The sequence below is a fragment of the Aspergillus foveolatus genome, assembly GCF_047715535.1.
Source record: "Aspergillus foveolatus strain CBS 279.81 unplaced genomic scaffold BDW70scaffold_6, whole genome shotgun sequence".
Lineage (NCBI taxonomy): Eukaryota > Fungi > Ascomycota > Eurotiomycetes > Eurotiales > Aspergillaceae > Aspergillus > Aspergillus foveolatus.
This window is the reverse complement of record NW_027396070.1, coordinates 171,515-197,022: the sequence shown is the minus strand read 5'-3', so window position 1 is coordinate 197,022 and position 25,508 is coordinate 171,515. Positions and strand designations below refer to the sequence as shown.

Below are 25,508 nucleotides of genomic sequence, written 5' to 3'. Positions count from 1 at the left end.
TTTGCAGGCTGTTCTCGAGTTGGACCCTTCCCAGCCGCGGAAGACTAGCTTACGGACCGGATCAGGGCGGAACTTCAACTCCGTGCTTTGTTAGGATATAGGACCCAAGTCGAGGGGATAGGGCTCTACAACGATCTTTGTTACATCGGCCTTTCCGCGGTTCAGTTTAGATGCGCACCGCGTTGTGGCAGTTGTAGGAGATTGCTTACCTACCCACCTGCTCCATATCCATGCATCTACCCTGCTCATCCAGGATCCTAAGATCCACCGCTAGGATCGTGCCACGTCTTTTGATAACAGAAACTGAGCTCTTTCCCCCCATTTTTTCTCGTATAGAGCACGTATATAGAACCCCAGGCATGAATACCCAACATAGACTAGCTACCTAGTTGACTGCCTAGAAGCCTCGCACCAAAAAGAGCTTAGCGAGCGTTTAACGAATTATCCAGACACCCCGGACCTTGGGCAGTTGGAGTAAGTTACACAGCCTCAATTGACGGCCTTTGGCTTTGTCTAGCCTGGGCCTTTCTTGATGTACTTAGACGCAAATGGTTGGCAAGCCGGGAATATCTGACGTGAGACAGCCATGGTGAGTAAATATCGACACAGTTATTGACGCTTTGCCCTTGCACGTCCAGATCGAAATTATGTCTCCATAACTGCTTCTTACTTTAGAAAGGCCTGTGAATGGTGATTGTGCATATTCAGTGACGAATTTGATTAGACTCGCATGCATATCTCGAAAAAATCACTATAAACACCGCCATGCATCAAACCAGGGATAGTTAATCTAGATGGTGGCAGTGCCATGCACGAATATATATTATTGCCCAATACAGCGAACAGTCACAGTCATATCAGCTTTCGTCGGGATATCGCTGTGGCTGACCTGGTCCTACCGACTAGAGACTCGGCCGAACCTTGCGGTATTTACGTCTACTCAACTTCCTGTGCTGCGGGACTCGCCATGGCGTCTCAGCGGGCGAGAGGATTTGCTGCGCCTCGGCTCTGAAGAAGTGGTACACGCTAGGGGGCCACCATTTCACCAAGATCAGAATCTGGCTGACCTTACTCGCACATTGCATGATGACTACACCGCTTCTCCGTCCATGGCCAGCAATAAATCCGATAGTGGTAAACAAGATGCGGGCGCAAAGCCAAGGCATGCCAACAAAGCAATGCCGTTGCGGACGGCTGTGTTGCTGCAGTTTAGCTGGCCAGCGATGGCTTAGGAGGCCTCAAGAGCTCAGAATAGATCGAATTACGAACCAAGCCCCAACGATTCCAACAGTCGAAGCCAACAGCAGCCCATTGCCCTCCCAGGTTAATCCCAAGTATGTGACCCATCCAGCCAAGTATTCCTTCTTTTGTGCCACCTGTCTCCGCCGCGCCCAGTTCGGATCAATTGGGAACGGGGATATCGTTTGAGATTCGCTCACTTCTCGCCTTTCAAGGACCGGGATTGAGACCGTGAGTGCGACAGGGCGATGGTCTGACGTTGGGGATACGGGTAAAGCATCGTACTTCAGAACTTGGATCTTTGCGTCCTCGCTGAATCCTGGGGGTGCGTCTAGGAATAGCACGCGGTCACACCAGCTAGGCCAGCGGTGGCTAGACCATTTCCACTCTGCAGGCTTGTCGGCGTGTGCAGGATCAAGAGCAGCGACCTGTGCGTCATGGTTATACTTGTATGTTGGTGGAAATGTAATAGGGGCTTCGGATAGTCGGTGAAAACAGCGATACTCTTGCATTTCGCGCTTCAGCTGGTCGTTTTTCAGGAGATGCGAGAAATGCAGCGGATCGTCTGGTTCGGCATTTGCCTGGGGATATTTCATGTATTCGTCCTTGGCGGGAAACCTGTCTGCGGTGCGGTAGTTCAGGTCACCTCCGATGAAGAGGTAGTTCGAAGGCGCGAAGATGCCTGAATATTTGGCGGCCGAGTTCGAGGGGCTGGATAGCAATGCCTCCCTCTCCGATTCATCCTCGTTTCCGCCGTTACGCCTGATACTGCCTTCCGAGTCGCTGAATACCAGCCTTTCTACCATGCTACGCCAGTCTTCATTTCTTCGTGCGACCGCATCCTCCATTGGTGCAAGGTGCGCAGCAACAAGAGTGAGATCCAGGCCTGCTCCCGGTGTGCTGGGGCTCTGGTAGGACAACCGCGAGGCCACAGCAGCTTTGTTGCCTATTTCCTGGAACCCAAAGCCCACCCGTGCAATATCAGGAGATGACAACTGGTCGACAATGTCGGGCCGCGCGAAGATCAAGAGTCCGGTCATGCCGCTGTGATCGGTCAGAACGTTGACATAGTGGGTGTTGAAGCGCTCAACAGTGGCGCGGTTAACGGCTTGGGTATAAGAGGCGAAGTACGGAGCTAAGAACGAGCCGCCGAGGAAAGCGTATGGCATAGGAGCAATCTCTTGTAGACTGAGCACGATGAGCTCAGGGGGGGAGCTGGAATTGTCGGTGAGGGGGTAGGCGTCGAAGAAGTGGCTGGAAAAGTGCTCTACATTGATGAAGCTAAGGGCACAATTGTAGGTAAAAAAGTAAAGGCGGAGATATTCCATTTTATCATTCAGCAGTACGTGCTGAACCCATATATTGAGGAACAGATGAAAAGTTGAAGCTCGTGGTAGTTGATGACGATGACGTGGTGCGGGGAGCTGGCTGAGGTCCAGTGTCGACAGCTCTGCTTATCTTACCGTATCTTATCGCTGATAGCACTCGTGTAGTCTCACGTTTCTCTCATCTCTCACATCTCACTGCACGACCTTGGATTTTCCTCTATTACAGGTATGTATCCTCAAATTCCCATCAAATATGCTGAGATATAGGGACATTATAGCTTACAGTTTTCCCCGCAGTTCCTCTTCTAGCTCTACCAGGAGGATGCCTTCCGCTACATCCTCTTCCTCCTCCTCCATTTCATAGACCCATTGTGCACGCCCTGCTCGCGGACTTCTCACCTCAAGCTCCATTTTCATCTGTTTCACAAACGCGACGACTTGGTTTTCTTCTACCATATCGCCAGGAAGCACAAGCACCTCGATGAGCTTACCCGATAACGGCAGCACGATGTGCCGTGGATTGCGGGGATCTCCACGGCGATGCGAAGAGACCAAGGCTGATGCAGTGGTATTCGTGGTTTTCAACTTCATCCGATACGCCGTAGTCGTTGACGGCGTGGAATACTGCACCTCTGCCGAAATGGATGCTGGGAAATCATTTTGCAATACACGCGTGAGCTGGATGTGATGCTGTTGCGGCTGCTGCTGCGTTTCCCGTTGACTGGACAGAAGCTCGAGAGTGATCGACCATGCGTCACCTGGTCGGAACAGCAGATTGGACTGGGGCATGGTTGGGGCGCCGGTCTGGTGGGATGATGGAGCCGAGGCCTGCAGTGAGCCCGAGGTGCTCACCCCCTGTTGCACGACCTGGTCAAGGTGCCTTTCTAGCCATTGCGCATCTACGCTCCCATTGAGGAAGCTTTCTTGACCAATAATGCCTCGCAGCAGGTCCAAATTTGTTTTGACACCCGAGATCCTCGTATCCGCTAGCACCCTCCGTGCTTTCAAAACTGTTGCTTGCCAACTCAATGAACCGGAGACAATGATTTTTGCTAGCAAATTGTCGAAATGGGCGCCCACAACCACTGGGCTGAGACCTGTCACATCTATGTGAGTGTCGAGGCGGACTCCATTACCAGTAGGAACGCTAAAGTCCATCACCTTTCCCACACTCAGCGAAAAGTTGGCGCGTGGATCTTCGGAGCATAGCCGAAGTTGAATGCAGTGACCGCGGGCTTCGGGGCAAGTGTCCAAGCCAAGTTGGGCAAGGGAGTATCCTTGTGCTATGAGTAGCTGGGTCTGGACCAGGTCAACGCCCGTGATGGCTTCCGTAATAGTGTGTTCCACCTGGATCCGTGGGTTAATCTCGAGGAAGTAGAATTCGTTGAGTTGTTCGTTGACCAGAAACTCGACAGTCCCGAGAGATCGATAACGGATAGCCTTCATCATGCGTACTGCTGCGTCAGCTATCCTGCTGACCAGTTCCTGATTTCGATCGCGGATCAATGATGGCGCGATTTCAACAATCTTCTGGAACCGTCGCTGCACGCTACAATCGCGCTCCCACAGATGCTGTACGTCTTTACCATCACCCAAGATTTGGATCTCTATATGGTGAAATCCGTCCATGGCTGCTTTCTCCACAAATACTGTTTGTGATGGAGACTCAGCTGCAGATGCGCGCACGGCGTGCTCCAGGTCATCGTCTCCATGGACGAGTCGGATGCCCCGTCCTCCGCCGCCATCGACGGCCTTGATCATGACTGGGTATCCCACACTATGAGCGAACGATTTGATATTTCCAAGGCCTGTTGCACGCGGGGTGGCCATGTCGTATTCCAGACTCGGTAATACAGGAACGTTGTTCTCCACCGCCAGTTGCTTCGCTCTGAGCTTGTCTCCCGTGCGATCCAATGCTTCCCAACCAGGTCCTATAACAAAGGCTCCAATATCTTGCATACGCCTTGCGAATTCGGCACTTTCACTCAGGAAGCCATATCCTGGATGGATAGCATCGATCGCGTGTTGCTGGACGAGTCGAACCAAAAGCTCGATGTCCAAGTACCCATCCGGAGTAATGTGCAAGGCATGATGGGGGCGCCCAATATCGCAATGGGTGCGGTCATTGTCTGTATACAAGGCGTATGTTTCAATCGATGGACAGGCTTCTCTTGTAGCTTGGAGAATGCGAACAGCAATCTCGCCTCTGGCTCGTCAGCAGGTAGTAGAAATTTCGCACGGGGGTAGTACCTGTTTGCGACCAGGATTCGCTGTATTGGGCGTGAAACCAACATTTTATACCTACTGTGTGAAAGATGCTCGGTTTGATATCCTGGTGATGTTGAGTCCATGATGTATCTGCTTTTCTGATCCTCGGTACTCGGCCCAACTGTTACCCCTCATGAGGGGGTAACAATCGCATAGGAACTCAAGAACAACAACAACTTGACATCTTAAGTATCCTGGCAGCACAGTCATTTTCGAGAATGCCGGATGACGATCATACCACTGCGTCCGCAAAAAAACGACTACGACAAGTCTCATCACACCTCAATTTGCCCCCAGACTATGCCGATGTTCGCGAACAAATCGAAACACTGCGCACGATCGCAGCAACTCCAGATTTATCGCGTCGCGGCTATGTGCGGCAGAAACAATCTGGAAAGCTATGGGTCCGCGAGCGGCTCGAGCAGCTTTTAGATCCAAATAGTTTTGAGGAAATTGGCTCTCTGTCTGGCACAGTAGAATGGAAGAAAACAGGACCGATGCGTGAGAAGCCAGTTTCATTCGTGCCTAGCAATAACGTTCAGGGAATGGGAAAGCTGCGTGGACGGCGCGTGCTGCTGACAGCAGACGATTTCTCCATACGCAGTGGACACGCAGACGGAGCTTCGGCGGGGAAGACAATTTACTTGGAGAAGCTGGCCGTTGCACTCAAGCTGCCTGTGGTCAAACTGGTTGATGGTAGTTCTGGGGGAGGTAGCGTCACAACTATTCGGAAGGAGGGATGGAGCTATCTCCCGTATGTGCCGATGTTTCACCATGTCATACAGCAATTGAATGACGGCATCCCCAATGTAGGGGCAGTTCTGGGGCCAGCAGTATGATCCTCTTCCAGCCATATATGCATACCTGCTAATACGCTTAGATCGGGCTTGGAGCAGCCCGCGTCACGTCGTGCCATTTCTCCGTCATGGCCGCCGACGTAGGCGCCCTGTTCAACGCAGGTCCGGAGGTAGTAAAGGGCGCAACGTTCGAAGAAGGCCTCGGCTTTCAGGACCTTGGCGGGCCCATGATCCACTGTACGAATGGAACGATTGATAACATGGCCGCTAATGAAGCCGAATGCTTCGAGCAGCTACGTACAGTGCTCTCCTACCTCCCTAACTGCGGTCGATACAATGCGCCCCCTGTAATCCCGTGCGATGACCAAGAAACCCGAGAAGACGAGTCTCTTCGCCGGATAATTCCCCGCAAACAAACCCGCATGTATAATCCTTGGACGATCATCAGAAGCGTTGTGGACAACGGCTCATTCTTCGAGATTGGAGCTCTCTGGGGCCGCACCGCGATAACCGGTCTTGCTCGTCTTGGTGGCCGACCAATAGGTATAATTTCGCTCAATTGTGAGGTGAACAGTGGCGCTCTAGATGCGGGCGGGAGCCAGAAGCTTGCTCGGCTTCTGAAGCTATGTGACGTGATGAACCTGCCCGTGCTGCAATTTGTTGACGTCCGTATGTACTCCGCCTGTTCGTCATGAGCTCAATGGTAGCTAACGTTCATTTGTAGCCGGTTACGCAATCGGCACCGTTGCCGAACGAACCGCGACAATGCGCTGGGGTATCGAACTCGCAAAAGCATACTTCAGCACCACAACGCCCATCTTCAGCGTCATTACTCGACGTGCCTACGGCGTCGCCGGCGGTGTGATGCTCGGTGCGCGAGACCCGCACGTCCAAGTCGCCTGGCACTCAGGACAATGGGGTTCCCTTCCGCTAGATGGGGGGATCGAGGTTGGACATCGACATGAGTTACGGGAAGCAGAGAAGCAGGGGCGAAAGAAAGAGCTTTATGCAGAGCTGGAGGAGGAGTATCGTCGGCTGATGAACCCGGTCCGCACAGCGAATGCATTTGGTGTTGAGGAGATTATTGATCCAAAGGATACGAGGAAGGTCGTTTGTGGGTGGGCAAGGCATGTTTATGACGTTCTTATGCCGGTAAGGCTTGCTGATAGGGCCGCAGGGAGGGTAGTTCCTGTGTTTACCTGATCCTTAAAGGTCTTTTCTGAGATGTATGATATATCCGAGATAATTCTCAGCTTTGCTTTAGGGCAAATCTCTCTCCATATACTCTCATTGATTCTGTCTGCTGAAACACTTCGCAATGTACATGACCTTGGCCATGGATTAGTCTCATCTTCACTTATAGGCTCACCGCAAAGAAACAGCATCGTGACGTTTCTGGGATTGGCTTCCTGCTGGCGTCGACCGCGGTGTTGTAGCCCTTCTAATGGGTATTATGTCTTCGGTCCTCAACTGCTTCAGTTAAAAGATATACAACTTACGGGATGGTTAGTGCTTTATGGTAGTGCTACAACTACTTATGCGTTTTACGTGGCTAGGTACGGTGCTCTGGACGCAGGAGCGTCTGTTGAGGTAGGTAAAGGATCAACACCTAGTCTTTCTTGATCCTCTGTGTAAAAGAATCCACTGTGCAGACTGAAAACGCACTGGACTACAGTGAAATCGGGTATCATGCTGATTGGCTGGACTTGAGTGAGCCCTCATACTAAGCGAATGGTGATGGAACAATGACACAGTGGTGAATAGAAGACCCAACACCCACGCAGGTACTACTTTTTCCACCCTGCATGCGTATCATGACTGAACCGCCCCGACCGTATCTCCTCCTGTCCCGCGCGCGAGATCGCCTCGTTCCTCGCCACCCCGTCCTCGTCGCCAAAGGTGCGGTCAACGGCTGCGTTGATGCCCCCGCGCAGCCACTCGCCGGCGCCCTGATACTCGTTAGTGCCGAGAATGGTATGCGTACAAATAGCCCGAGTAAGGATCATACATGAACTGCTGCAAAGATGCCCCTGACTCCGCTCCCGACCCGCTCGCCTATGTCTACTCCAGCGCGGCCCGTTCCGCCGGTGGAAGGCGGTCCTAGTACGTCAGGAAGTCAGACTCAGTCTCCCATTACTCCCAATGTCATTAGAGGAAAAAGACCGGAAGGTAGAGGGAGCGTACTCACCGACTGAACCATGATGCTGGTACTGCCACTGGGATTGAGACTGATAATTCGGCGGCTGCTGGGTGTCCGCTTCAGGGATCTGGTATTTAAAGCCGGTGTCGTATGCGGTGTCACGATTAGAGCCGTCTCCCGCGGGAGTATTGGTAGAAGCGCTTATCGCTTTGTGGTCCGTTGGTCTCTTTTCCATTGTAAGGATGAATGTAGTGAGTGTAGATGTGACGAGGGGATAATACAGGGTGTTCATGCTAAGGCTGCTATATTATATGAGAGCCATGACGTCACTTCCGCACCACCTGACCTATACTATTTATACGATGACAGCAACGGCTGTACAACCGAGAATGACGCTGGGGTACAGTATGGCTCTGGAGTAAAATTATTATATGTAAGCGGCTAAATCGTTGAGCGCAAAGTAATACATAACCCCCAGCTCCAGAGAGAGTCAACTTTTGAGCTATCTGAAATACTTTGTACCAAGCGTATGAAAATTTCAACGTGATTGGCTCAAGATTGACCTTATCAATATCTATGATGTATTTATGGTACAGTGGTAAACGGCGGTATGACAAAAAAGCCAAATCCCCCGCAACGTTGTATGACGCTCGTAAAACGCTTCTTAATTCAGCCTAGCCTCAATATTCTGCCGGCCAAAACAACGCGTCGATACATGGACGTTAAGGTGACCTGTTATACAGCTATACAGAACAGCATGTCTCGCCGGCGAAAGGAGTTGACTTCAGCTATCCGAGCCAGGCTCTATGAGATAAAGACAACTGGATGAAAAGTTATAATGATACACCAACGGTATCCTGATATACCGTATTCGACTATTCAGTCGACCGTCAAGCGGGAGAATGCGCGCAAGAACCAGCAGTCTTGTCCTCGATCTGGACGTCCGAAGAAGATTTCTCCCGAGGAGCAACAACAGCTTCTGGATCTAGTCGAGAAAGACCAGCATATCAAGATGCGTGAGGTTTCTGAAGCTGTGGAAAGCAGGCCTTCAGTGCGTACAGTTCAACGCCTATTCAGCACGCTTCAAAAGAAGAAACAAAGTAAAGTGAAGGCCAACCACTCCTAAATGCAGAAAAGAGGCTAATATGGCTAGAAACATGCGGGATATATTGCAAAGAGGATTTCTTCAGGGGTATCTGGTCTGGATAGTGCTCGTCTGAGTGCGGGAGCAGGGGAAGCAGGGGGATCAGGGGAGCAGGTGCTTGAATAACCCATCTATACTTTCCGTCATCAAGACGGTATTTATCGAGCGAAATGTCCATACTGTATCGCTGTGGGGTGTCTAGCAGATAAGGCTGGTGGAGGCTGCGCAGACAGTCATGTGGAGAATGCTTGTTGCGATATAAGGAACCAAATTGGCGCACTACATAATTCCATCAGAAACCAGGCACTTCAGAGGACTAGACTTACCAAAGCTAGGCATTTTCAAATCATGGGACCAAATGAAGCGTATCAGATAGTCAGTGGGCCGGTCCCTTTCGCAATACGCATGCCGGAAACTATGGCACTTAGCTCGCTCGAGGTCTTTTCATGTGTCAGTGGTTCAAGTAAACCTGGAGTTGCATTTCATTGATGCAGTCATCCCTCGGTCAACGCAGGTCGTGGTCGCTGGAGGACAAAGTATACGCCGTTACGGGCGTCGTAGACATCGGACTAGTCCCGTTGGAGTGTAGCTTCGCTTTTGTGTACGGCAGCCCTGAGTACTAAAAGGGGAAGCTAGAAGAGATAGGATAGACGCCAATACAAGTAAATTTTGTCAATCTGTCACTGTTGACCTGAACGGCACTGCATGCGCTCTGCACCGCGCATGGACTCTAGAGTATCGCGGGCCGCCTGCGGATGTGCTCTCCTCACGGCCGCCACCGAGGCCGTCCGAAACACCGAAGTGGAAGACGGCATCTGGCGAAGGGACAGTGACCCCGGTTCCGGTTCAGACGGCTCCCTTCTGTCTGCAGTTTTCCTGGACCGCTCGCGCTCCACAACCCACGGCAGGAAATTAAACACCAGACCACACAGGCACACTCCAATCCACAGCGCCAGTTCGGTGCCGTAGATGACCATCCCCAAGATATCGAGGCGCGGTTCGAAGACTGAGCGTAAAGCATGAGCGAGGTTCTATCTACTAAAGAACTATGGACACTGGAATCAAGTACATACCCACAGAGATGAGCGAGAATAGATCTCCCGCCGCGTCGATCGCCACGAAGATAAAGCTGATACCCCGGACGGTCCGATGCATGTAGATGTCCCAGTAGTGGCGCAGCACGCCCGCGGCTAGAAAGCAGGCGCTGAGGACAGCCATGAGGGTGAGCGGCCAGTTCAGGTTCCGGTCTCTGGCGCTGCGCAGCGCGAATACCAGGCCTGTTTCAATGGCCCCAAGCAGGAGAAGCAGGGAGAGGACGGCACCGATACACTTTCGGATTGGATGTTTCTGGTAAAGGCGTGAGCATCCCGTTGCGTTTCAATTTGATGGTATCAGATTCGCATACTTTCCCATAGTACAAACACTGTGCCCATGTAACCAGGCTCAAGAACGTGAGGATCTGGGCTTGCACGCGGAGGGCAATGTTCAGCTCTGAGACGATGTTGTACACGCCAAGCGGGACACCGGCGATCGCCCAGAGCATCATCATGGATGCTTGTAGGCCTTCCGTGTCATGGCGGCCATAGTTGATAATAATCTGAGGGAGGAGCTTGGAGTTTAGTTAGCGGTGGTATCGGCCAGCGGCATGTTACAAGGCTATGTATACCTGGATGGACCAGCAGACCTGATTTGGTTTGTTAGAGAAGCTAGTGGTAAGGAGGAGGTATCTTACTGCGCCAGTTGTGCCGAGGATGTTTGCGGCGACGGGGATGTCCATGTACTCTAGAGTAAGTAGTTAAGCGGTTAGGGCTAGCTCAGTTGTAAGTAGTCAAAAATGATGAGAGACGAAGGGCGAGAGCGGGCGAAATTCTAGACTCCACCCTTGGACCGAGCCGCGCCCGCGCTAGAGGCTTGGCTTCCTAACTGGGGAGCCAGCCCTAATCAGCCGACCTGCAGCATGTCGAAATATATAGCAAAACAGGGGGCGTTTCCCATACCGGTCTGTCAACATCTCCTGCGGCAATGGAGAAGTATACTGTTCACTTGATGATCCCAAATACTCACGTCCTTGTCGACGGCGAGTGCAACGCGCCCATTCCAGGCTCGGTCTCTATCTCTCCAGCCACATCAGCATTTGCATCGCCCCTCTCAGCCGTCTGTCGGCCAGAGATTACGGTAAAGCTGGTCCGTCTAGTGAGTTCTAGAAGGCCGAGTCCATCGTCTCCAGGAAATGAAACCGGCAACAAGACTCTGCCGTGGAGACGGAGGACTGCCCAAGTCCAGCCCCTCCGCTCCCATACACCCAATGCACAATCGCAGACACTGGCGGAATGTATCATCTGGCACAACCCAGACGTGACCAGCCTGGATCTCCAGGAGCGGAAGTTCAGCTTCTCTCTTCCCATTCCCGGCAACATCCCTCCCACAGCCGACACAGTTTTGGGGACTGTTTCCTACACTATCGCCGCAACGGTACGCTTCGCGTCTTCCGTCAGCGTCCAGGATTCGCTTCCCATCAAGATACGACGGGCGGCGCCGTTGGAGCCTGTTTGGCATACCCGGGCGTACCCCGGCAGCCCCGTGGTCACGGAACTGTGCATAGCGCCTTGCCCTGCAGAAACAAAAAGGACCGGGCACCAAGCACAGTATGACATCGAGTGGCAAGCAAAATCAACGATTCTGGATGGAGAGCGAGAGTCAGAAGTCAAATACGTCGTTGCCGAGGAGGTGCGGTGGCAGGTCGATGAGATCGTCAAGTGTCTATCTCTGGCGAGGCAGGAAAACAGAACGAACCGGCGAAAGATCGTCAGCAGCCAAGAGCATACACGCCAGATATGTCAGGGAGCAATAGCGGGACGATGGCTAGCGGGCTCAGGTCGCAAGGACCAACCTGAAGAGGCTGGGGCTGGAGGAAGGATCGAGATTCCGTTCCAAGTGCGTATCCCGACAGCAGTCGACGAGATAGATGCATTGGCGTATTTCGGCGACCCTGAATGTGCCCATGGCGAAGAGATGGACGAGATGGAAACTCTTGCAATCACGGTCAGTCACAGGCTGCACCTCGAAGTCGTCACGGGGGAGGACACGTTTCATCGGGAGACTGGAGACTTGGTCGAGCGCCGCAGACGCGTCAGATCATACAAGGCTGACTTTGCTCTGCCTGTTCGAGAGGTTGTGGATATCGATTTCTTGAACCAACTGCGTGCTGCAACTGGGCTTCCAATGTATGGAGACCCGCATCCGGCACTGCCAGAGTATAGCGGAGAATAGTTCACGGATCACACGTTCACGTCCATGCCTAAGCTCTCAAATATTATGTGGCTGCGGTGCGGTTTCGATTCTGCTTCGTCGAAGGTCGCCTTGGGGGAATTAGATACTGGTTGGGCATCTACAGTGTCTCGGTAGCTACTGCCAGGCATTTACCCTCGTCGCACGTATGATCGAGATAGTCCGCCCCGGCAAGGCTCTCAACGAGACGAGGCACGGTGGTAGATTTGAAGATCGGCACCAGGGTAGTGTTTCCTCCTGCTGCTGCGTCTAACCGCGCGGGCACTGTGCAAACCTGCAGAGAAGCGATGTCTTGCCAAGGTGCTCTTGCAGCCTGTTTGAGATCGTGTAACGTACTCCATTTTGCCCTGCAGCAAACTCTGGGCAAGCAGATGGAGAAAGGATTTGGAGTGTTGGGTGGAAGCATGCGCACCTGACTGTCAGTGCGGGATCGGTGCAGCCACATGCAGGTCCGGCTCTGTGCAGAACTGCAGGTGTCCAGACCTGTCCATCAGCACGCCTAGTCTCTGAATGCAAGCAGTATCACCACGTGGCTGCTGCCATGCATGAGCAGTATGGCGCGCTGCGCATTGCCGTCTCGCAATGCTTGTCTGGACTTTCACCTACCTTGCCCTATCGTGCTCTACAAGAAGCTCGGATACAGTTTCAGTTCCATCCTACAATCGATACTCTTTTGAGCATAGTATTTTAATCTATTCTCTACGAACAGATGCTACCCCAGTACTCTTACATCCACATCTGCCCACTTCCCAACCTCAAAGTCTACAACGGGTACCCTCGCTTCCCCATGCCCCGACACCCTCAGCTTGGCCACAACGTCCTCGGGCCTCTCGTTCGCCTCGCGCCAGCTCCGCCCTTCGTCTGGCAGCAGGTGCGATACAAGCAGCAGCACAAGCAGAATCACGATGGTCGCGTGGCTCCAGCTGAAGGTGTACCCGCTGCGCGGTTCGTAGTATATCCGCTGTGTCGGCCAGTCCGGCTCGTACTCGACCTTCCTCGCGAACCGGACGTGCTTCGTCGCCATATCAGCTGCAATATTTTTCTTCTCCGGCCCAAGCGTCCATTTGTTGGTCGTCTTGGCCCAGTGCTGGCGCTCGTTGCGAGAAAGGGGCTTTGATTCCTTAGGGAGGTAGGTGGGCCCTGAGAACGTTTTGGGACGCGGGATGAAGGGCTCGACGGTTCTAGTGACGGCTACGAGCTTGGCCATTATCTCATACTCTTCGCCCTTGACTTCGACGGGTGGCTCTTTTTCGGTAAGAGACCACTTCTCCGTCATGAGCTTGGCCAGCTCGTTGTCGTCGCGGCGAGTGTACGCCTGCGCCGAGACGCGAACGGTCAGGCTCCGCGGGAGACGAGGGAGTCTGCGCACCTCTGAGACTGCTTCAATTCGCTTCGTCATGTCGGCGCTTTTCTGGAGTCGGGTACGCTTGCGCGGAAATGCTTTGGGCAACCCGTCGCTGTGTCCTTTGACCCGGAGGGTCGAAACCGTCTCCTTGCCCGTCCCATCACGGTACTGCAGGTACGTACTCGCCGCCCGCTTCTCCGAGTACCCTTTACTGCATTCTACAGGACGTGCTGCCCGTGGTGTCGAGGATCCCGCTCGTTTGGCCTTGGTCTTGCTCTTGTACATGCGCCGGCGCATCCGTACGGGGAAGGGGGGCTTGTGCCGGTCCGGGAGAGGCTCCATGGCCGTGTCAACGCTGTTGGCATCGCGCATATCGACGTCAACAGTGCCGTAGGTCAGCCGGTTAGTCTTAGACGCCAACGTCTTGTCCTGGAGGAATTGGGCCTGCATGTTGAACTGCGGCAAGAGCTGCTTCCACCTGCCAAAATCAGCGGTCCGCTGCGCAGCTAGGAATGCATTCAGCTCGTTGAGCTGCTTGCGCAGCCTCAGGTTCTCGTGCGACAGCCAGGCTGTGTATTTCTGCTGCCCCTCTGCCCACTCATCCACCATCTGGTCGTTGGCGGCCAACTTGGTCTTATATTCTTCAATCGCCTTCCTGGCCGTCGCGACCTGCGACTCCAGCTGCGCGAGCTTCACCTCGCGAGCATCATACTTCTCCTTCAGCTTGCGCTCTCGCTCTTGCAGCTTCTGGACACCCTGGGCGTCGACCCCCTCCTTTCGAGCGTCTCTTGGAAGCGCCTCGCCGGTGAGATCCATCGCGGCGCGCAGCTCGTTGACTGTCGTCTGCCACTTTTGAGCGTCGTTGAAGAGCTCCAGGTTGGAGCTGTCCAGCTCCTTGACCTGATCCTCAAGCCGTTGGTTCTCGAGCATTATCTCATGCAGTCGCCTGTCAGTGTTAGTTGAGTCATGATATTTACGCAGGTACATGTTCTTGAGCAACTTGATGGCCATCTCGTCCGACCCGCCAGTCCTGGCTAAGATGCGGAGTTGCTCCTCGACTCGTTCCCGCTCAAATTCTGTATCATGTTCTAGTGTTAGTCCTCTGTCGTATTCTTGCGGATCAGGGGTCCTCTCGGGTGTTGGGAGCTGGAAGGTTGCTAACTCCGCTTCAGACTGCTCAATCTCCTGAGGGCTGGGGATTAATCCGCTTCCAGGAATCATCCTTATGGCTGCGTATATGTTAATTTGTGTATCTTGGTAGGTGTAGTAGATGCTAGTGAGTGAGCAGGTGGTAATCCGCTAGTTGTACGGGTAATTGCTGTATTCTGTGCCGTAGCAATTGTTTGGATAGGGCTATGTTGGGAGAGAACGGAGCAGGCCACATGGGGATTTGTTTCTATAAGTAGTATTCTGACTGAGACTCGCCTCTTCGTCCTGGACAATAGATTTTATCCCTCGAGAATGAAACCATCCTTCATCGCACCCTTTCCTTTCAGCAGGAGACGTAGTACACACTTTCAGCGTCTACTTAAGTCACTTTTTATGAGCCTTTGTTGAAAGTCTTTATTCTGCATCTGTCGTGCTTTAGGCTCGTTTCAGTCTTTGGTCTATTGTACTTTAGTTCGTCGCAATCAATATTTGAACCTACGGCTTTTATTTCAAGGCTTGTCGCCGAATTATTGCTCGTCTAGTGACCTTGAGTAATGAGATCATGGCCCATCAATGCTATGTCCGATCTCTTTGTCGCAAAAAGTGCCGCTGTCTGTTCGTCTGAACTAAAATCGACCAGGCATCTATAGCTTCGAGTAGGAATCGATAAAGAACTTGAGAAGCTAATGTCATCAGGAGGGAAGTAGTTTACACATAGAGAAATTTTCCCTCGCTTACATTTACAGCCCTGAATTCGGTTGATGATAGTGATAGATTCGGAGGGGAAGATGAAAGTTGACAAGGTAGCCCCATGACTGACCGGATGAAGAGCGCCGAATTCGAGTACACAATTACTTTGGCAGATAAATACAAGAGGGGGTCAGACGGGGCCCCTGGTGAGTTTCGATAGTAGGTCTCGGTGCAGGAGATTGCGTTATCTGGTTGTGGCGCCTATTATAGTATAAGAGATGGGCCTTGCCCTAACTGCGGCATCGGACAGATATGTTCCTCCGTGGTGAGGTACGGCGTACACCAGCTGCAAGAGATAATGGTGAATTATAAGATGCATTCAGGGGTCCTAGCCCGCGCAACCAACTAAACAAAGACATAGCATGGCCAAAACAATTCCTCTATGCGAGCCGCCTTGAAGACTTCTCCGGATCCTGTATATCCCCACCCTGGTCGAGTTCTTTCAGAAATCTATCAATCTCGGCTTCAAGGTATCCTTGCTCAGGCTCAGTTTCAGATCCATTATCGTCGAGACCAAATTCATCGCGGTACTGCTGGTACTTGGCCTGGTAGAGAGCGTGTCTATCCGGAGTTAAACCGGATATCGACCCAGCCACAGAACAGCGACGTCCCTTGACCTTTTCCTCCTGGCTCCGAGCAGCAAGAGAGAAGGAAGGAGAAGGAGAAAAAGGAACAGAGCTCGTATTTGGGCTAAGACCTACCAGACTAAACCTTCTACCACCCTGCACCTCCACGAAGTTCAGAAACGCCGCGTACCGACTGAACACCTTATTGCGTTCTTCTGAGTCAGCAAATTTCTGGCGCCTTGAGCGGTCAATTAACTCCTCGACCGTCCGCAGCGTCGTAACGAGGAACTTGTTGTACCGCACGCGCTCGCCGTCTGGCACGCTCCGAGTGGCTTTGAATTGCGCAAGGAGTCGGGGTCCTTCTTTACGTAGGAAGGCTGTTTTACTTAGCGTGCTGCATCTGAGGGCATATTGTTCTGCTAGCGCGGCATCTAGAACGGCATGTTAGCATGGCCTGAGTAGAAGGCATGAAGGGGAGGAAGGGGGCGGACAGTGCTCACCAAATCGTCCTCCACGGCCCCCCTCGATCACGAACTGGGGGATTTCGTGCCCGGCGGAGCTTCCGCGCCAGATCTCGCGGAGCTTGAACTCAGATAGGGGCATTGTTTGGCTCACGCGGAATAGGCTAGAGTGAATTGACGTTGGTTATCGGTTCTGTTGAATATACTACCGTGTACTGTGAGTATGGACAGTAGTATTGGGGGTACAGGACTTGGTGGTGCATTTGTATTTATACTCGCCTATTCAGAATCTAAAAGTCATTGATGTCAAGCGGGTGAGGATTAGTGCTTAGAACCTATTGTCTAGAGAAGGTGATAAACAATGCCTATGATGTAGTCTCTCTATACTGGATAAAAGCTGCTGAAAGGAGACAGGGAGTTGCTTTATAACGTTCATGTAACGCCATTGTCAAGAGACCTGCCTTATCGCACTATATTACTGGGGTTTCTCCGACAATGGCATATAAAGAAGAGTGCAAATCTAGAGCGGATAAAGCACTGTTTCCTCTATCAAAGCTTCGCCTTCTTCTTCCCTTTGACGTTCTGAAAGGTATCTCCTGATAGAAGGAAGTCGGGATAATTGGATGACCCTATACCGGCAGAGGATATACGCCAGCTAGCTCCGTCCACTGTACAATTTGTTAGCAGTAGGACTTGAGCATAGGTCGTGCATACTTACCAACAAGGATCTGACCGCTCACGTAACTACCAGTGTCTGCAAAGAGGTATACGGTGGCATCCGCGATATCACGAACGGAGCCGAAGCGTCCCAGAGGCTGCGCTCTCTGAGCCCTCTCAAGTTGATCGCTTGGGAGGAGACGGTCCAGTCCCTTGTGTAGTTAGCATCAGTCACCAGAGGATAGATAGCGGCAAGCTCACCTCTGTTGAAGCGATCGGGCCCGGAGCAATGACGTTCGATGTCACACCCAATGGCCCGAATTCCAGCGCGACAGTGTGGGATAAGGCGTCAATGCCCGCTTTGGCAACGGCAACATGGGCTTGGAATGGGGTTCCTGTGTAGTGGAGCGTGGCGCTGACAAAAATGATGCGGCCTCCAGTTCCTGCTGGAGACGGCTTCACTGAAAAAGCTCATTGTGAGCTAGGTGAATGATGGAAAAGGGTGGCCAACATACATGAATTCGAGTCTACTCTGTGTCTCTTTGCCGACTCCACGAGATGTGGAATCGTCGCCTTGAGCGTATTATATGATCCCAGCACATCAATTTCCATCACAGACTTGAACGCGTTCACGGAAATCTGGTTGATAGAAGCGAGAAAGTTACCCGCCGCGCCGGCACTAGACGAGAGAAGGTCAGCAAGCGAAGCCCAAGGACAGTCGGAGTGTCACATACATTACGTAGTCGATTGCCCCGAACTCCTTGACACAACGATCGACTGCGCTCTGCAAACTATCGAACGAGCGCACATCCACAGCACCAATTCCTACCACCTTCGCACCCGGCCGAGCAGTGGCAATGTCCTGCGCCATCTTCTCCGTTTTCTCGACGTTTCGCCCGACGATACATGCGTCCGCTCCGAGATGGACGAGTGCGCGCACTTGCGCGCTGCATATTGTGCCTGCTCCGCCTGTGCAAAAGACGACCTTGTTGGCTTCGCGGGTTAGCTGGTCTTCTTCTGAGCGCGCTTGGGGGTTCGAGGTTGAACTCACTAAACAGGCCGTCTTTCCAGCTGTCGCTCACGTAGTCAGACTTGGGGAGAGGCATTCTGCAGAGTCACAGGAATCAAAAGAATGAGTATGAGACAAGTGTAGGATGGGCAGAAGCTTGAAAAGAGTTGAAGCTGACAGCTCGCTTCTCCTCGTCTTCTGCCGCGGTTATCGGAGCCTCGGGTATACCAAATCGGGCTAGTCAATGCTTATCAGTACGGCGTATAATTTGAATAACCGTGATGCACAATTCAACGTGTCAATACGCAGACTAGACACAGATACCATTCAGATCCGGTCTTTATATAACTATAACTAGTGTAGCTAGCTTCCGCTTGGCCTGTCTATTTATTACTACAAGCCATTGCTGTCCCCGCTGGCCTAGAGGGAGCGCGAATGATTTGACAAATCCGCTGCTCTGATTCGATTGTGAAACTGATTGCCTTACTGCCTCAGGTTTCAAAGACGTCACCAAACTTCTAAAGCATCGAAAATTAAAGATCAGGCCAGGCACCGTCCTTCTATCTTCTCCCATCAGCCTTATATACGCATCCACAACTACGACTCCCGCCCATTTCCAATTGGATACTTACAACTCAGGATAATAGCCAAAACCCGCTTTTGCGCCCAGCCGCAGTTTGGCCCGCCATGGCCTGCCCGATCACTGTCTCCAAATTCGTCGGGACCATCTCCCTCGGCCTGTTAACAGTATGCTCAAACGAAATCCCGTGAAATCCATCGCTAAAAGCATCTAGGGCCTCTCATACTCCGCGTCCACTATCGCCGTTCCCTCCCTCAGCCTCCTCTCTACTTCGACAAATGCGTCCAAGTCCCTGGCCGAAGTCAAGCGCCTGAACCGTAAGCACGGCCTGCGCCTCGCCAACATCTCCAACATCTGCCTTCTCTTCGCGTACAGCATCTCGCCACAACACAGAAAACACCCATACCTGCTCTGGATGGCGCTGATGTCTACGGTTGGCACCTACGGCGTCGACTACTGGTTCCACCGACAGGGTGGCTTTAAGGCTTGGGTGTGCAGTGTTGTGAACGATACGGGATATTCATGTCTGTTGGGCAAGAAGTCTCAGAAGAAGGAAGACGACATTGTTGTTGTTGAGGCCGAGGAGAAAGGTGATGTCAACGGGGAGGCTGTGCGGAGGGATATGGAGACGGAGCGCCGTCTGCAGGGTGTCAGGGCGGTGTTTGCCGGCCTCGCGCTGTCGATGGGCATTGTTGGACTCTGGGGCGATCGCCGGCCTTAGAGGCGGATAAGGGATGCCGATTGCCCACTTTGCCGGAGGACTAGCGTGGCTACGTTCGACTACTGGTGTAATTGGAATCGCCCGAACTCTATATGGTACTCAGCTTCAGGCGTTCCGATCAGCGCACGCTGTTCTCAGCAATTCTTATGATAATGTTCTATTTGTACTCTACTAAGAAATATGGATATGGTGTTACTGGTTAGCGAGACGTCAGATTGTTGGGAATATGATCTCACTCCTATCATGTCCCTTGGCTCAATCCTCCCTCCACTTCCCGACGCACTCAGCCAATGTATACTCCGTAGACCTTGTACACTGCACACAGTCCTCTAGTAAGCTTTTCTCTCTCTTACTCCGCATCCTGATCGTTATGATCTCCGCAGTGGCAGTGGGGCGGGGTTGATCTGCATCCGCTCACTCCGGCAACGCCGATAGTATCAGACACACTTAGAGTTCGTGCTTACCCCAAGCCTGCCTATAAAATACAGCTTGGTACCCATACCAGGCATACAAAATCAACAATCAATATATTTCTCCCAGAATGCACCTCCTGGCTTTCCACCTTCTCCCTCCCCTCTTCCTTATAGCCCGCTATCTGGCCACCCTTCTTTACACAATCCACAGAACACGAACTCTCTACTCCATCCCCGGCCCTTTCTGGACCCGCTTCACGCGCCTCTGGTATTTCCGTCGGTTATGGAACGGCCACTTTGAAGAAGACAATATCAGCCTTCATAAGCAGTACGGCCCTGTTGTCCGCATTGCGCCAGACCACTACAGTATCAATGACCGCGCCGCACTGAAAACGATCTACGGTTCCGGTACCAAGTTTGCAAAGTCGGCATGGTATGAGGGCTGGAAGCATCCTGATCCGCAGCGCTGGACGCTGTTCCCGGACAGAGATATCAAGAGGCATGGTATGCTTGCCTTGTTGTCTTGTGCTGATTGATTGTTTTGGTTGTCTGGTGGAGCGGGTGCTGATGTACTCGTCGCGGCAGGCGAGACGAGAAAGAGGTTCTCGAGTCTCTACTCGATGAGTTCGCTAGTGCACTACGAGGAGTTCGTGGACCAGTGTGCGGATGTCTTCTTCGACCGGCTGAGCGAGTTTGCGGACCGAGACGTCAAGTTCAACTTGGGAGAGTGGTTCCAGTTCTATGCGTTTGACGTTATTGGAGAGATTACTTACGGAGAGCGTTTTGGTGGGATACCTTCCGTCACTGCTGGTATATATGGATATATGCTGATCGATGGATAGGCTTCCTCGACAAGGGCCAAGACATCGACGGAACCATCGGCGCCCTGCAGAACCTCATGGCCTACAGCTCGCTGATTGGCATCTACCATGAGTGGCATCCGTTGCTGTTCGGGCCGCTCAGCAGATTCAGCTGGTCTGGCGCAGGCGGCCGCGCATACATAATGCGGTATGTCCAGCAGAAAATCGCCCGGCACAGTATGCAGAAACCACAGAGCGACATCGAGCATGGCCCCCTGAAGACCCAGACGTTTCTTGAGAAAATGATCCTGGCAAGGGACAAAGACCCTGAGAAGGTGACGGACTACCATGTTTTCATGATGGGTCTGTCAAATGTTATCGCTGGTTCGGATACAACAGCTATAAGTCTTTCCTCTATCATGTACTACCTTCTCCGCAATCCGGATGTTCTAGATAAGCTTCGAAACGAAATCGATGAGTTTACAGCACAAGGCAAATGCAGCGACCGCGTGACGTTCAAAGAGAGCCAGGAGATGCCGTACTTCCAGGCTGTCATGAAAGAGGCGCTTCGGATGCACAGCGCAACGGGGCTGCCCTTTTGGCGTGTCGTTCCAGCCGGTGGCGCAAAGATCGCAGGCTATTTCTTCCCCGAAGGAACAGTTGTGGGGGTTAATGCATGGGTTCCGCATTATGATGACACCGTGTTTGAGGATGCGGAGGCTTTCCGGCCCGAGAGATGGATTGAGGCTCAGAAGGAAGATCCAGAGAAGTGGAAGGTAATGAATGAGATGTATATGCCGGTATGCTGCCACAAACTCCTTCAGACGGTAGAGTATCAAGGACTAACCTGCTGAACAGTTCGGCCTCGGCTCGAGGACATGCATAGGGAAGCACATCTCCATTCTGGAGATGTCAAAGCTCATTCCGCGCATCCTACGGGAGTTTGATTTCACGACTGAGAAGAAGAAATGGAATACGGCGAATCACTGGTTTGTCAAACCGACTGACTTTGAGGTCAGAGTGAGACGGAGGGAGCAGATTACTGTAAAGCCTGAGAGCATATAAAGACAACGTAGTATATGTTAGCATACCCGTAAGTGGAAATATATCTGTACACACATGATTAAAAGCCGGTAATGTGGAAGGCGGTCCATCGAACAGAGACTGGGTGGAATAAAAATTGCTATTAAGGTCCATCCACCTCTGAATACAAACAGCTTAGCCCTTGCCTACCTCCTAGCTGCCTCATCTTGCCTTAGCCGTTCTGTTCCAGCATTTGCGTTAGGCTTGAAGACGGTCTTCGATGGAGTTCCTAGCCAGCTTTTGGCGTTTGTGTTCATATGAAATAAAATACAGGTTTGGCAAGCCCTAACAATACCATAGGTATCTTAGAGTCTTCAGCCTCCAATTGCACGACGTCATATGTTGCCTTGGCTACCTATCCTGATGCGTTTGTACCTTCTTCGCACTTACACTTTCACCTATGGGCATGGTAGCTACGACGAATCAGGCTTGAATGTTGTCTATACCCCGCGTCGGAAAGCGAGCGCAGGTCGGTGCTACAAGCTAGAGACAGATAGACAGAGACAAAAGGGAGTCGCCTCTTCTTCGGTATGATGATGGGACTTTTCATCTCAAGTGCTCAGGACTTGCTCTAACAGGATTCATGTTGAGAGACAGTACAGATCCAGACCAAGGGGTTGCCTGCATGAACGAATTGGGCTCTATAATGCCATATACTTTAAACTTCCTGATACTTTTGAGGTTATAGAGAGAAGTGTGATGGGATAGACGAAGGAAGGGCTTTCATACACCACGGCAACGATCTGTATCTAGGGTTGCCACCCAACATTGGGCTTTGCGGAGTTTATAATTGAAAACGCTTCATTTGCTGTTGATAATGTCCAATGTCCTTCCTGGCATCTACTGATTCGCATCATATTTTACGCTTCTTGGACAGTTTAACGGATTGTCCGTGCTTAAACTGCCATCCTCTAGGTCGCTCTACATCCTACACTAGCAAAGCACTATGTAAAACTAAGATACATAGAACTTATTCTACCGGCCTGCAGCAGTACGACCATAGACTAGACAGACTATTCACAATTCTGATAGCGGGCTTGCAGAATAATGGGCATCCATCTCCTTCTTACCCTTTTTCCCGCGACACCGAGGCTGAAATCGTTCTGCGGCTCTTAGACCCGCGTCCAGGTCGTCTAAGTGCCTATTTGCCAATATACCTCGGAGAATCTGCATGTGTAATATCAGAGCAGAAAAGCTCGTCTTTTACCAAAAGCGGTTCGCGAGCTTCTGCTCGCACAGTCGCCCGGATATCCCAATGTCTGCTTGATCCTTTGAACAGCTGCTAACCAGTTCATTCGGTGTATTAATTGTATGTATATTACTCTGGCTTAACCAGCGGGCGCTTCTCAATCTTCACCCACATGTCGCGCCAGAAACCCACGCCTCCCTTGATCACAAACTTAGCCTCAGGCTTCCCCTGCACGGGGTAGGGCTTGTAGTAACGGAAGAACTAGATACGTTAGACTTATCCAGACATTACATGGATCGGCCGGGGGAAGAGTCATACCTGAAGTGGCCCCTTGAACAGTTCCATCATGGCAATATCCTTACCCAGACACACTCGGGCCCCGTACCCGAAAGTGAACAGGTACTTGTTCATGATCTTCGCCCGCTCGGGATCCATCCAGCGGTCCGGGTTGAATTCCTCTGCGTCCTTGCCGAAAACGGCCTCGTCGCGGTGCATGATCCATGGGTTTCCTGTTATTTCGGTGCCTGCCGGCGCCATCTTGCCGTACAAATCCAGTCCTGGCTCAGAGACGTAGCGGGGGAAGATGTTTGGAGCGGGTGGGCACATTCGGAGGGTTTCCCGTACGATCGCGACGAAGAATGGGAGGTGCTCCTGGATCTCGGTGTACTGGGGCACATCGTCGCTGATCAGACCCTTTCGGACGGCCGTGTCGACTTCATCCATCATCCGCTCGTAAACGCTCTGGTGCGTGAGGAGGTAGTAGATCATCGCCTGGAAGACAGTGCCCGTGGTATCGGCTCCGGCAAGCAGAACAAGGAGAATCTCCGCCTTGATATAGTCCATCGTCAAGGGCTGGCCGTCCTCTGTGCGCGCTTCGAGGAAGGTTTGTAGTAGGTCAATGCGGCCGATGTCCTTGTTGGATTTCAGATCCTGAACCCGTTTCTCGATGAGGCCGTCGCGGAAGCGCATGAGGACACCGATACCAGAGTCGTCCTCGGGCTTTGCGACCAGGTACTTCTTTAAGAACGTCGTCTTCATCCAACTAGTGAAAGGGTGCAGACGCGCCAGGAGACCGAATGCTGGGAGCCCATCGTGGAATCCCTGAATGAGACCGCCGACATCCTCGCCCTTCTCGACGAAACCAAAGGGGGCGCCAAAACCGACCTCGCTGATAATGTCGTATGCCATGTACCTGTAAAGCGCTGTCAGTGGGGCTTCAACCTTCATCCCAGTATTGGGATCCTTACACAGCCCACCATGAGAAGTCGAACGCCTCACCCGTCTGGACGTACTTCTCATTGAGTTTGTTGGACCAGTCACGAATGCGGGCGTCGATAAGCGGCTCCATCCGCTTCACGCTCGAGAAACTGTACTGCTTAATCTCAGCATGTATATCCTTTCCCTGCGGGACCCGTGTTGCATCGATCTTACCGGTCCAGCGGCGTGCTTTCGGAACGCGGCATGGGTCTTGTGCGACCTCATATTGAAGAGCGACTCGGTCTCGCCGAAGGAGCCGGTAATGTAGTGACCAGTCTTGTCGGCATTGCGATGGTAGATCTCAGGGAGTTTGGTGGGATCGCTGACGAGGAGCAGTGTAGGTGTCACTCGAACAACAGGTCCTATGCGCGCAGCAAGACCGGTTTAGCGGCAGCCACAAATCAACGAACAACCAGCCATATGGCTCGCCACCTACCGTATTTCTTCGTCAAGCCATAGATGGTCGGCAGCTCCGTCTCCTTCAAATTGTGCCATGCGATCCAGAGCCGGGTGACAGATCCCCAGAAGGGGCCTGGAAAGACCGAGAGCGGGTGGAAGAACCGGCAATAAACAATCTGATAGATGAACTTTAGGACGATATAAGCAATGCCGCCCAGCACGACATTGGCCAGCGTCAGCTGCGAGGGAACCAGTTCCCCGAGTCCCATGGTGCCTCGTTCTGGTGGTCAGTCGTCTCAGTGGTGCACTGGTCAGCCTCACACACCCTGCAAGGGAAGAACCATGGAGAGAAAAGATGCATCAACCACCCTTCGACCGCTGAATCACTGATTTGATATGCGCCGTCTTGAGTTGGTCGGCCCCCTCCCTGTTGGCCCCGTCCTCTTTCCCCAAATTGCATCGCCAGGCCCACGAAGCCGCCGTACGTCGATACGTTGCCAATCAGGAGGCCGCAAATTAGCTCTTCACAGAGGCCATGCTCACAAGAGGCCTCTGCAGGACACACTTGTGAGGCCCGTGGGCTAGGAAGAGAGCGAATTGTAAGCGAACAGTCCCCCACCGATGTCAAACTGCTGATCGCCATTGTTCGCCGGGGGCCCGCTGACAGGCCGCGGAAAGCGGCCTAGGCGGGCCAGACGGGCCAGACGGGTGGTGGGCTAGCCACCAGAGCGGGCCGTCGTTTCACATAGATTGCCAATTTGACACTTGCGGCCAGAATTGACGGGGAGCGCGAGTCACCGAGTCGGCCGACTGCAGGTTTTGCTGGCTGCAGAATCCTTAAAAAGTCGCGAGGGTGTTATTGACGAGTCGCAGCCTGTCGCCTCATTAGGGCTCGTCGCAAATATGCTGCCAAACCCACTCCCTC

General features: G+C 52.4%; 12 protein-coding genes across 12 annotated transcripts; 4 read left to right on the top strand and 8 right to left on the bottom strand.

The window, feature by feature from the left end:
- Window positions 1-987: 987 nt before the first annotated feature.
- BDW70DRAFT_101152 (putative inositol 5-phosphatase) lies at window positions 988-2,663 on the bottom strand. Its single transcript, XM_073734288.1, has one exon. It carries the CDS (start codon window positions 2,565-2,567, stop codon window positions 1,239-1,241), a length of 1,329 nt encoding a protein of 442 aa, XP_073599373.1. The 5' UTR covers window positions 2,568-2,663; the 3' UTR covers window positions 988-1,238.
- Window positions 2,664-2,846: 183 nt separating this feature from the next.
- BDW70DRAFT_147745 (putative pyruvate carboxylase) lies at window positions 2,847-4,861 on the bottom strand (the record flags this gene model as incomplete). Its single annotated transcript, XM_073738766.1, has 2 exons — window positions 2,847-4,773; window positions 4,818-4,861. The coding sequence occupies 2 exons, from the start codon at window positions 4,859-4,861 to the stop codon at window positions 2,847-2,849; spliced, it is 1,971 nt and encodes a 656-aa protein (XP_073599372.1).
- A 192-nt stretch (window positions 4,862-5,053) lies between these two features.
- BDW70DRAFT_147744 (acyl-CoA carboxylase subunit beta) lies at window positions 5,054-6,835 on the top strand (the record flags this gene model as incomplete). The annotated part of the gene is made up of 3 exons (XM_073738765.1): window positions 5,054-5,668; window positions 5,716-6,301; window positions 6,357-6,835. The coding sequence occupies 3 exons, from the start codon at window positions 5,054-5,056 to the stop codon at window positions 6,833-6,835; spliced, it is 1,680 nt and encodes a 559-aa protein (XP_073599371.1).
- A 353-nt stretch (window positions 6,836-7,188) lies between these two features.
- On the bottom strand, window positions 7,189-8,034 carry BDW70DRAFT_129307 (uncharacterized protein). Its single transcript, XM_073735594.1, has 3 exons — window positions 7,821-8,034; window positions 7,641-7,732; window positions 7,189-7,581 (listed from the first exon to the last, which is right to left on the bottom strand). Exons 1-3 carry the CDS (start codon window positions 8,005-8,007, stop codon window positions 7,420-7,422), a joined length of 441 nt encoding a protein of 146 aa, XP_073599370.1. The 5' UTR covers window positions 8,008-8,034; the 3' UTR covers window positions 7,189-7,419.
- Window positions 8,035-9,596: 1,562 nt separating this feature from the next.
- Window positions 9,597-10,462, bottom strand: BDW70DRAFT_147743 (PQ-loop repeat-containing protein; the record flags this gene model as incomplete). The annotated part of the gene is made up of 3 exons (XM_073738764.1): window positions 9,597-9,922; window positions 9,990-10,263; window positions 10,322-10,462. The coding sequence occupies 3 exons, from the start codon at window positions 10,460-10,462 to the stop codon at window positions 9,597-9,599; spliced, it is 741 nt and encodes a 246-aa protein (XP_073599369.1).
- A 500-nt stretch (window positions 10,463-10,962) lies between these two features.
- Window positions 10,963-12,186, top strand: BDW70DRAFT_156722 (uncharacterized protein; the record flags this gene model as incomplete). The annotated part of the gene is made up of 1 exon (XM_073740238.1): window positions 10,963-12,186. One exon carries the CDS (start codon window positions 10,963-10,965, stop codon window positions 12,184-12,186), a length of 1,224 nt encoding a protein of 407 aa, XP_073599368.1.
- A 118-nt stretch (window positions 12,187-12,304) lies between these two features.
- BDW70DRAFT_147742 (uncharacterized protein) lies at window positions 12,305-14,770 on the bottom strand (the record flags this gene model as incomplete). The annotated part of the gene is made up of 4 exons (XM_073738763.1): window positions 12,305-12,478; window positions 12,541-12,703; window positions 12,811-12,860; window positions 12,935-14,770. 4 exons carry the CDS (start codon window positions 14,768-14,770, stop codon window positions 12,305-12,307), a joined length of 2,223 nt encoding a protein of 740 aa, XP_073599367.1.
- A 1,058-nt stretch (window positions 14,771-15,828) lies between these two features.
- Window positions 15,829-16,617, bottom strand: BDW70DRAFT_170737 (uncharacterized protein; the record flags this gene model as incomplete). Its single annotated transcript, XM_073743013.1, has 2 exons — window positions 15,829-16,445; window positions 16,515-16,617. 2 exons carry the CDS (start codon window positions 16,615-16,617, stop codon window positions 15,829-15,831), a joined length of 720 nt encoding a protein of 239 aa, XP_073599366.1.
- Window positions 16,618-16,670: 53 nt separating this feature from the next.
- BDW70DRAFT_101089 (SDR family oxidoreductase) lies at window positions 16,671-18,387 on the bottom strand. Its single transcript, XM_073734285.1, has 6 exons — window positions 18,184-18,387; window positions 17,867-18,125; window positions 17,648-17,811; window positions 17,394-17,593; window positions 17,194-17,344; window positions 16,671-17,143 (listed from the first exon to the last, which is right to left on the bottom strand). Exons 1-6 carry the CDS (start codon window positions 18,236-18,238, stop codon window positions 17,025-17,027), a joined length of 948 nt encoding a protein of 315 aa, XP_073599365.1. The 5' UTR covers window positions 18,239-18,387; the 3' UTR covers window positions 16,671-17,024.
- A 314-nt stretch (window positions 18,388-18,701) lies between these two features.
- On the top strand, window positions 18,702-19,690 carry BDW70DRAFT_129302 (uncharacterized protein). The gene is made up of 2 exons (XM_073735593.1): window positions 18,702-18,888; window positions 18,936-19,690. Exons 1-2 carry the CDS (start codon window positions 18,829-18,831, stop codon window positions 19,440-19,442), a joined length of 567 nt encoding a protein of 188 aa, XP_073599364.1. The 5' UTR covers window positions 18,702-18,828; the 3' UTR covers window positions 19,443-19,690.
- A 293-nt stretch (window positions 19,691-19,983) lies between these two features.
- On the top strand, window positions 19,984-21,720 carry BDW70DRAFT_170736 (cytochrome P450; the record flags this gene model as incomplete). The annotated part of the gene is made up of 4 exons (XM_073743012.1): window positions 19,984-20,359; window positions 20,441-20,641; window positions 20,698-21,455; window positions 21,514-21,720. The coding sequence occupies 4 exons, from the start codon at window positions 19,984-19,986 to the stop codon at window positions 21,718-21,720; spliced, it is 1,542 nt and encodes a 513-aa protein (XP_073599363.1).
- A 1,294-nt stretch (window positions 21,721-23,014) lies between these two features.
- On the bottom strand, window positions 23,015-24,899 carry BDW70DRAFT_170734 (cytochrome P450). The gene is made up of 5 exons (XM_073743011.1): window positions 24,621-24,899; window positions 24,359-24,546; window positions 24,175-24,299; window positions 23,246-24,119; window positions 23,015-23,188 (listed from the first exon to the last, which is right to left on the bottom strand). The coding sequence occupies exons 1-5, from the start codon at window positions 24,850-24,852 to the stop codon at window positions 23,057-23,059; spliced, it is 1,551 nt and encodes a 516-aa protein (XP_073599362.1). The 5' UTR covers window positions 24,853-24,899; the 3' UTR covers window positions 23,015-23,056.
- Between the last annotated feature and the right edge of the window lie 609 nt (window positions 24,900-25,508).

What these genes read in the sequence shown, in the direction of transcription:
- BDW70DRAFT_101152 (XM_073734288.1), bottom strand. Translation starts at nt 2,567, where the DNA reads ATGGAATATCTCCGCCTTTACTTTTTTACCTACAATTGTGCCCTTAGC.
- BDW70DRAFT_129307 (XM_073735594.1), bottom strand. Translation starts at nt 8,007, where the DNA reads ATGGAAAAGAGACCAACGGACCACAAAGCGATAAGCGCTTCTACCAAT. An exon ending in CCAGCATCATGGTTCAGTCG is followed by an intron (nt 7,733 to 7,820) that starts GTGAGTACGCTC and finishes CTGACGTACTAG; the next exon opens with GACCGCCTTCCACCGGCGGA. An exon ending in GCATCTTTGCAGCAGTTCAT is followed by an intron (nt 7,582 to 7,640) that starts GTATGATCCTTA and finishes AACGAGTATCAG; the next exon opens with GGCGCCGGCGAGTGGCTGCG.
- BDW70DRAFT_101089 (XM_073734285.1), bottom strand. Translation starts at nt 18,238, where the DNA reads ATGCCTCTCCCCAAGTCTGACTACGTGAGCGACAGCTGGAAAGACGGC. An exon ending in CTGGAAAGACGGCCTGTTTA is followed by an intron (nt 18,126 to 18,183) that starts GTGAGTTCAACC and finishes TAACCCGCGAAG; the next exon opens with CCAACAAGGTCGTCTTTTGC. An exon ending in GCCCGATCGCTTCAACAGAG is followed by an intron (nt 17,345 to 17,393) that starts GTGAGCTTGCCG and finishes TAACTACACAAG; the next exon opens with GGACTGGACCGTCTCCTCCC.
- BDW70DRAFT_129302 (XM_073735593.1), top strand. Translation starts at nt 18,829, where the DNA reads ATGGCCTGCCCGATCACTGTCTCCAAATTCGTCGGGACCATCTCCCTC. An exon ending in TCTCCCTCGGCCTGTTAACA is followed by an intron (nt 18,889 to 18,935) that starts GTATGCTCAAAC and finishes AAAAGCATCTAG; the next exon opens with GGCCTCTCATACTCCGCGTC.
- BDW70DRAFT_170734 (XM_073743011.1), bottom strand. Translation starts at nt 24,852, where the DNA reads ATGGGACTCGGGGAACTGGTTCCCTCGCAGCTGACGCTGGCCAATGTC. An exon ending in GAAAGCACGCCGCTGGACCG is followed by an intron (nt 24,300 to 24,358) that starts GTAAGATCGATG and finishes GAGATTAAGCAG; the next exon opens with TACAGTTTCTCGAGCGTGAA. An exon ending in GACTTCTCATGGTGGGCTGT is followed by an intron (nt 24,120 to 24,174) that starts GTAAGGATCCCA and finishes AGCGCTTTACAG; the next exon opens with GTACATGGCATACGACATTA.